The sequence below is a fragment of the Anopheles moucheti genome, unplaced genomic scaffold (genome assembly GCF_943734755.1).
Source record: "Anopheles moucheti unplaced genomic scaffold, idAnoMoucSN_F20_07 putative_Y_10, whole genome shotgun sequence".
Taxonomy (NCBI): domain Eukaryota; kingdom Metazoa; phylum Arthropoda; class Insecta; order Diptera; family Culicidae; genus Anopheles; species Anopheles moucheti.
In genome coordinates, this window is record NW_026453660.1 from 180784 (window position 1) to 190073 (window position 9290).

Genomic DNA, 9290 nt, shown 5'->3' on the forward strand with positions numbered 1-9290 from the left:
TTTCGTCCATCCGATACGAACTTTGTACTTTGCTATGTAGTTCTACCAGGAATGTGTTACCATGCAAAAACTGTCTATTTCAACTAATTTTGTCCATCCGATACGAACTTTGTATTTTGCTATGTAGTTCTACCAGGAATGTGTTACTATGCAAAAACTGTCTATTTCAACTAATTTCGTCCATCCGATACGAACTTTGTACTTTGCTATGTAGTTCTATCAGGAGTGTGTTACCATGCAAAAACTGTCTATTTCAACTAATTTCGTCCATCCGATACGAACTTTGTACTTTGCTTTGTAGTTATACCAGGAATGTGTTACCATGCAAAAACTGTCTTTTTCAACTAATTTCGTTCATCCAATATGAATTTAGCGCGTTGTAATATTTCTTTCCGTAGGACGTAATTAGAAGCGGTTGGGTCGAAATGTATGACTAGAATGAGAACTATCTCTCGGTTTATTTTATCGTTAGTCGTTCGCTGTGACGTTATCGTTAGTGCTCGTGTTCGCACGCTCGTGTTAGTACATACGCATACTAACGGATACGGATTAGTAGGTTTAGTGTGTAGCGCGGTACAGTGACGTACACGAAAAAGGCTACGCTGCCACAGTACTCCCCTCCTAGACTAGATTTCCCTTTACCGATACCTCGAAGGGATTACAACTCGTCGACCGGAACGAGTGACTCTAGTCGGAAAAATATTAGGATCAGTTGTGCATGCAGGTACCTTGTCACTTGTGGTTTGCTGATCTTCTAGTGAATACGCTGGCTTCAGGCGATCGACCGAAACGTTGACTGTGCGGCCTCGTATGTTCAACTTGAAGAATTTTTCGGCTCGGTTCAGCACCTTGAATGGTCCTTCATACGGTGGCGATAGCGAGGGTCGGACCGAGTCGTTGCGCACGAAGACGTTCTTACACGTCTTTAAGTCCTGGTGTATGAAAACACTGTGATTTCCATGCCTGGCAGTCTCTCGGGGGCGAATTTGTCGCATAGTTGTACGGAGTTTGGCGACAAATTCAGCTTCGTTCGGGTTGTCTAAGTTGTTTGTGAAAAACTCAGACGGTAATCGGAGAGTTGTTCCATATACCATCTCGGCAGGCGATGATTTAATGTCTTCCTTGTAGGCTGCCCGCAGCCCGAGTAGGATCATCGGTAGGTACTCGCTCCAGTGCTCGGGATCATGGCACAGAATAGATGCTTTTAGGGTCCTATGCCATCGTTCGATAATGCCATTTGACTGAGGGTGGTATGCAGTCGTACGCAGGTGGCTGGATCCGATCAAGCGAGTAAGTTCATCGAAAAGCGATGATTCGAATTGACGTCCTTGGTCAGACGTGATGAAAAATGGAACACCAAACCGGGCTATCCATCCGCAAACAAGAGCTTCGGCAACTGTTAACGCGGTCATATCAGGCATTGGAAACGCTTCAGGCCAACGCGTGAACCTGTCAATGACCGTTAAACAATAGCGGTTTCCCCTACTTGGAGGGAAGGGCCCCACGATGTCAATGTTGATATGAGAAAACCGGCTGTCCGGTGCCGAATATCGAGATATAGGTGATTGTGTGTGTCGCAGCACCTTCGAACGTTGGCACGGTAGGCATTTCCTAGCGAAAGCAATGCTGTCCTTGCGGATGCTTGGCCAAACAAATCGTTCTGTCATTAACTTGGCCGTTGCACGGGTGCCAGGATGAGACAGCTGGTGCGTTGCCTGTAACGCAGCGTGCCGAAACCGTTTCGTTATGTAAGGGCGGATGCGATCTCCAGTGCAGTCACATAAAAGTTGTTTGATACTGCCTGGAATGGTAAAATACTTTAGATTGAGCGAACTTTTTATTTTACCTTGTGCGATGTCCTGGAGCTGTTGGTCGTCTTTTTGGTCTTCCGCAAGTGCTTCATAATCCAGTGATGACGCTGATTGTATAGCATTAATGCGGGAGAGCAAGTCAGCTACGATGTTGTCCTTTCCCACAACGTGACGGATGTCCGTTGTTATTTGCCCAATCACGTCCAATTGGCGAGCTTGACGGTCCGAGGCTTTGTCAAGCTTTTGGCGAAAGGCAAAAGTTATGGGCTTGTGGTCTGTATAGATGTGGCAGTTTCGTCCTTCAAGCATATATTTAAAATGCCGTACCGCAAGATAGATTGCGGTTAGTTCGCGATCGTAAGTGCTGTATCGCAGTTGCGCCTTGTCGAATTTTTTTGAGAAAAATCCGAGCGGTTGGGGGTTTCCATCAACGATTTGATGAAGGACTGCTCCTGCGGCGATGTCAGATGCGTCGACCCAAAGGGACAGCTCGGCTGTTTTGGCGGGATGCGATAACAGAGTAGCTTTTGCGAGTTGTTGCTTACAGCGTTCGAAGCTCGCGGTGGTCGCACTACTCCATGTCAGCGGGGAACGATCATTGCGTTTGTTGCCATGAATCATGGCAAGGAGTGGAATCTGGTGCTCGATCGCATTTGGCAAGAACCTACGATAGAAATTAAGCATTGCCAAAAAGCTTTTTAACTCCTTCGTTGTAGCAGGAAGCTTGTATTCCTCAATAGCTCGAACGCGATCAGGTAAGGGACGGATACCATCTCTAGAGACAGAATGGCCTAGAAAATCGAGTGTGTCGCGGCCGAATTCGCATTTGGCTATATTAATCGCCAAATTATGCTGTTTCAGCCTTGTAAACAATTGCCGCAAATGTTCTCGGTGTTCTTCGGGTGATGATGAAGCGATGAATAGGTCGTCGATGTACGGAAATACAAAATCCAACCCTCGGACGACCTCGTGGATAAGCCGTTGAAACGTTTGCGCTGCGTTCCGCAATCCAAAGGTCATAAACGAAAACTCGAACAGTCCGAACGGCGTCGTGATGGCAGTTTTTGCAATATCAGCGGGATGGATCGGTACCTGATGGAAGGCTTTTTGCAAGTCAATTTTAGTAAATATAGTTTTACCTTGCAATATAGTAGAGAAGTCCTGCAGGTACGGTATAGGGTAGCGATCCGGGATGGTTTGCGCGTTGAGTGCTCGGTAGTCTCCACACGGCCGCCAAGAACCGTCTGCTTTCTTAACCATGTGGAGTGGGCTCGCCCAACTGCTGCTGGATGGTCGGCATATGCCAAGCTTCATTAGATGCTCAAATTCGGTCTTCGCTGCTTGAAGCTTGTCCGGGGACAGACGTCGTGGGCGTGCGTAAACAGGTTGCCCTGTCGTTTCGATTCTATGGTGAATCGATGCATCGCTAATCGTACCCGGTGGCGCCAGGCGAGTGATATTCGGAAACTCGGCTAACAACTCGGCGTAAGGCGACTCTGTACTAAAAGTTTTAACCGAACACTGCTCACTCTTCGCTAGTAACCCAACGGACTCAAGATGGGTGGTATTATCGATGAGGCGCTTCCGTTTCATATCTACCAGCAAATCGAAATTGGTTAAAAAATCCGCACCAATTATACCCGAACTTACGTCGGCTATCAGGAACGACCACAGGAACTCACGACGAAGGCCGAGATTTACCTTTAACAATACTTCACCGTACACATTAATAGGCGATCCGTTCGCGGCGAACAGTTTTATCGGGGATGGTTTTACTCTCGCAGTAAGCATATCTTTCGGAACCACAGACACATCGGCGCCGGTGTCGATTAAAAATTGCGTTGACGTAGTTGAATCAGCAATTCGTAAACGAAAGATTGCGGCTGTAGTGGTGAGTTCGCCAGTCTCCACCGCAGCATCTGCAGAGCGACACTATTGTGCAGATGTTGTTCCTGGGCCGGTGCATGGTTTTCGGCATTTCCTAGCCTCGCTACCGAATTTGCGGTGGTACCAACAGGGGCCGGTCGAAAAATCGCTTCCGCGACTTAAACTGCGTCTACGTGTTAATCTGCTGCGGGAAACCGATCGTCCTCGACTTTTGTTAGGAAGCACGTTTTCGAGCCGCCTTGATAATTCGGCAATCTCTTTCCGAAGGTCCGATATAGGATCACTGGCTGGATTTGCGGTCGTTGACATTGCGGCATCAGACACGTGGCCAGACGCCATCGCTGGGTTGCTACGTTCAACGGCGTTAATGCTTCTAAGGCTCATTGACTCAACAATGGCGTCAGCGATGGTGGTTTTATCCGCGGCGTCACCACTAGAAGCGATCACTGCAGCTTGCGCATGTGGTGGCAGCCTTGATGCCCACAAATCGATCAGCACAGGTTCACTAAGGGAGTTGCCAGCGACGCGCTTCATTTCGTTAAGAAGCTGGCTCGGTTTTCTGTCACCAAGCGGCATATCGGACAAGACGCGCTGCAAGCGCCTCTGCTGACTATCGGCAAAATAACCGATCAGCTTCGCTTTGATGTACGCATATTTTTCAACCGCTGGTGTGCCGTCGATGATTGCCCTTAGCTCGGTGAGTTTATTCGGCGGGACCTGTGCCATCACAATGTTGTATTTTCGCGTATCGTGCAATGCGCCTATGCCCGAAGCAGCAAACCAAAATTCAAGGGACATGAAATACGTCTCTATATTGGTATCCGCCATGCTTGGTGGATTGAGACGCGGCGCATGGATTGCTTCAACGGCAGCCGGTTGAGCCGCGGGGCTAGTTAAATTTGCGCTGGGTACAAATGGGCTAGGCCCGATTGGGCCGGGTACAATGGGCTGGGTAGTTACAACTTTATCCTCCTCCATGCTTGCTGCGTACACTTATATTCGCGAAAAGAAAGAAAATCACGCACTTAAAACTGTTACGCTAAAGACTGATTATAGCAATCACGTCGGGGTCACCACTTTAGCGCGTTGTAATATTTCTTTCCGTAGGACGTAATTAGAAGCGGTTGGGTCGAAATGTATGACTAGAATGAGAACTATCTCTCGGTTTATTTTATCGTTAGTCGTTCGCTGTGACGTTATCGTTAGTGCTCGTGTTCGCACGCTCGTGTTAGTACATACGCATACTAACGGATACGGATTAGTAGGTTTAGTGTGTAGCGCGGTACAGTGACGTACACGAAAAAGGCTACGCTGCCACATGAACTTTGTACTTTGCTATGTAGTTCTACCAGGAATGTGTTACCATGCAAAAACTGTCTATTTCAACTAATTTCGTCCATCCGATACGAACTTTGTATTTTGCTATGTAGTTCTACCAGGGGTGTGTTACCATGCAAAAACTGTCTATTTCAACTAACTTCGTGCATCCGATACGAACTTTGTACTTTGCTATGTAGTTATACCAGGAATGTGTTACCATGCAAAAACTGTCTATTTCAACTAATTTTGTCCATCCGATACGAACTTTGTATTTTGCTATGTAGTTCTACCAGGAATGTGTTACCATGCAAAAACTGTCTATTTCAACTAATTTCGTCCATCCGATACGAACTTTGTATTTTGCTATGTAGTTCTACCAGGAATGTGTTACCATGCAAAAATTGTCTATTTCAACTAATTTCGTCCATCCGATACGAACTTTGTACTTTGCTATGTAGTTATACCAGGAATGTGTTACCATGCAAAAACTGTCTATTTCAACTAATTTTGTCCATCCGATACGAACTTTGTATTTTGCTATGTAGTTCTACCAGGAATGTGTTAACATGCAAAAACTGTCTATTTCAACTAATTTTGTCCATCCGATACGAACTTTGTACTTTGCTATGTAGTTCTACCAGGAATGAGTTACCATGCAAAAACTGTCTATTTTAACTAATTTCGTCCATCCGATACGAACTTTGTATTTTGCTATGTAGTTCTACCAGGAATGTGTTACCATGCAAAAACTGTCTATTTCAATTTAATTCATCCATCCGATACGAACTTTGTACTTTGCTATGTAGTTATACCAGGAATGTGTTACCATGCAAAAACTGTCTATTTTAACTAATTTTGTCCATCCGATACGAACTTTGTATTTTGCTATGTAGTTCCACCAGGAATGTGTTACCATGCAAAAACTGTCTATTTCAACTAATTTCGTCCATCCGATACTAACTTTGCACTTTGCTATGAAGTTCTACCAGGAATGTGTTACCATGCAAAAACTGTCTATTTTAACTAATTTCGTCCATCCGATACTAACTTTGTACTTTGCTATGTAGTTCTACCAGGAGTGTGTTACCATGCAAAAACTGTCTATTTCAACTAATTTCGTCCATCCGATACGAACTTTGTACTTTGCTATGTAGTTCTACCAGGAGTGTGTTACCATGCATAAACTGTCTATTTTAACTACTTTCGTCCATCCGATACGAACTTTGTACTTTGCTATGTAGTTCTACCAGGAGTGTGTTACCATGCAAAAACTGTCTATTTCAACTAATTTCGTCCATCCGATACGAACTTTGTACTTTGCTATGTAGTTCTACCAGGGGTGTGTTACCATGCAAAAACTGTCTATTTTAACTGATTTTGTCCATCCGATACGAACTTTGTATTTTGCTATGTAGTTCTACCAGGAATGTGTTAACATGCAAAAACTGTCTATTTCAACTAATTTTGTCCATCCGATACGAACTTTGTACTTTGCTATGTAGTTCTACCAGGAATGAGTTACCATGCAAAAACTGTCTATTTTAACTAATTTCGTCCATCCGATACGAACTTTGTATTTTGCTATGTAGTTCTACCAGGAATGTGTTACCATGCAAAAATTGTCTATTTCAACTAATTTCGTCCATCCGATACGAACTTTGTATTTTGCTATGTAGTTCTACCAGGAATGTGTTACCATGCAAAAATTGTCTATTTCAACTAATTTCGTCCATCCGATACGAACTTTGTACTTTGCTATGTAGTTCTACCAGGAATGTGTTACTATGCAAAAACTGTCTATTTCAACTAATTTCGTCCATCCGATACGAACTTTGTATTTGGCTATGTAGTTCTACCAGGAATGTGTTACCATGCAAAAATTGTCTATTTTAACTAATTTCGTCCATCCGATACGAACTTTGTATTTTGCTATGTAGTTCTACCAGGAATGTGTTACCATGCAAAAATTGTCTATTTCAACTAATTTCGTCCATCCGATACGAACTTTGTACTTTGCTATGTAGTTCTACCAGGAATGTGTTACCATGCAAAAATTGTCTATTTCAACTAATTTTGTCCATCCGATACGAACTTTGTATTTTGCTATGTAGTTCTACCAGGAATGTGTTAACATGCAAAAACTGTCTATTTCAACTAATTTTGTCCATCCGATACGAACTTTGTATTTTGCTATGTAGTTCTACCAGGAATGTGTTAACATGCAAAAACTGTCTATTTCAACTAATTTTGTCCATCCGATACGAACTTTGTACTTTGCTATGTAGTTCTACCAGGAATGAGTTACCATGCAAAAACTGTCTATTTTAACTAATTTCGTCCATCCGATACGAACTTTGTATTTTGCTATGTAGTTCTACCAGGAATGTGTTACCATGCAAAAATTGTCTATTTCAACTAATTTCGTCCATCCGATACGAACTTTGTACTTTGCTATGTAGTTCTACCAGGAATGTGTTACTATGCAAAAACTGTCTATTTCAACTAATTTCGTCCATCCGATACGAACTTTGTATTTGGCTATGTAGTTCTACCAGGAATGTGTTACCATGCAAAAATTGTCTATTTTAACTAATTTCGTCCATCCGATACGAACTTTGTATTTTGCTATGTAGTTCTACCAGGAATGTGTTACCATGCAAAAATTGTCTATTTCAACTAATTTCGTCCATCCGATACGAACTTTGTATTTTGCTATGTAGTTCTACCAGGAATGTGTTACCATGCAAAAATTGTCTATTTCAACTAATTTCGTCCATCCGATACGAACTTTGTACTTTGCTATGTAGTTATACCAGGAATGTGTTACCATGCAAAAACTGTCTATTTCAACTAATTTTGTCCATCCGATACGAACTTTGTATTTTGCTATGTAGTTCTACCAGGAATGTGTTAACATGCAAAAACTGTCTATTTCAACTAATTTTGTCCATCCGATACGAACTTTGTACTTTGCTATGTAGTTCTACCAGGAATGAGTTACCATGCAAAAACTGTCTATTTTAACTAATTTCGTCCATCCGATACGAACTTTGTATTTTGCTATGTAGTTCTACCAGGAATGTGTTACCATGCAAAAATTGTCTATTTCAACTAATTTCGTCCATCCGATACGAACTTTGTATTTTGCTATGTAGTTCTACCAGGAATGTGTTACCATGCAAAAACTGTCTATTTCAATTTAATTCATCCATCCGATACGAACTTTGTACTTTGCTATGTAGTTCTACCAGGGGTGTGTTACCATGCAAAGACTGTCTATTTCAACTAATTTTGTCCATCCGATACGAACTTTGTATTTTGCTATGTAGTTCTACCAGGAATGAGTTACCATGCAAAAACTGTCTATTTTAACTAATTTCGTCCATCCGATACGAACTTTGTATTTTGCTATGTAGTTCTACCAGGAATGTGTTACCATGCAAAAATTGTCTATTTCAACTAATTTCGTCCATCCGATACGAACTTTGTACTTTGCTATGTAGTTCTACCAGGAATGTGTTACCATGCAAAAATTGTCTATTTCAACTAATTTCGTCCATCCGATACGAACTTTGTATTTTGCTATGTAGTTCTACCAGGAATGTGTTACCATGCAAAAACTGTCTATTTTAATTTAATTCGTCCATCCGATACGAACTTTGTACTTTGCTATGTAGTTCTACCAGGAATGTGTTACCATGCAAAAATTGTCTATTTCAACTAATTTCGTCCATCCGATACGAACTTTGTATTTTGCTATGTAGTTCCACCAGGAATGTGTTACCATGCAAAAACTGTCTATTTCAACTAATTTCGTCCATCCGATACTAACTTTGCACTTTGCTATGAAGTTCTACCAGGAATGTGTTACCATGCAAAAACTGTCTATTTCAACTAATTTCGTCCATCCGATACGAACTTTGTACTTTGCTATGTAGTTCTACCAGGAATGTGTTACCATGCAAAAATTGTCTATTTCAACTAATTTCGTCCATCCGATACGAACTTTGTATTTTGCTATGTAGTTCTACCAGGAATGTGTTACCATGCAAAGACTGTCTATTTCAACTAATTTTGTCCATCCGATACGAATTTTGTATTTTGCTATGTAGTTCTACCAGGAATGTGTTACCATGCAAAAATTGTCTATTTCAACTAATTTCGTCCATCCGATACGAACTTTGTATTTTGCTATGTAGTTCCACCAGGAATGTGTTACCATGCAAAAACTGTCTATTTCAACTAATTTCGTCCATCCGATACTAACTTTGT

At 42.1% G+C, this 9290-nt stretch overlaps 1 protein-coding gene across 1 annotated transcript; it reads right to left on the reverse strand.

Moving 5' to 3' along the window:
- Window positions 1-427: 427 nt before the first annotated feature.
- Window positions 428-1600, reverse strand: LOC128309285 (uncharacterized). Its single transcript, XM_053045644.1, has one exon. The coding sequence runs from the start codon at window positions 1419-1421 to the stop codon at window positions 639-641; it is 783 nt and encodes a 260-aa protein (XP_052901604.1). The 5' UTR covers window positions 1422-1600; the 3' UTR covers window positions 428-638.
- Window positions 1601-9290: the final 7690 nt, after the last annotated feature.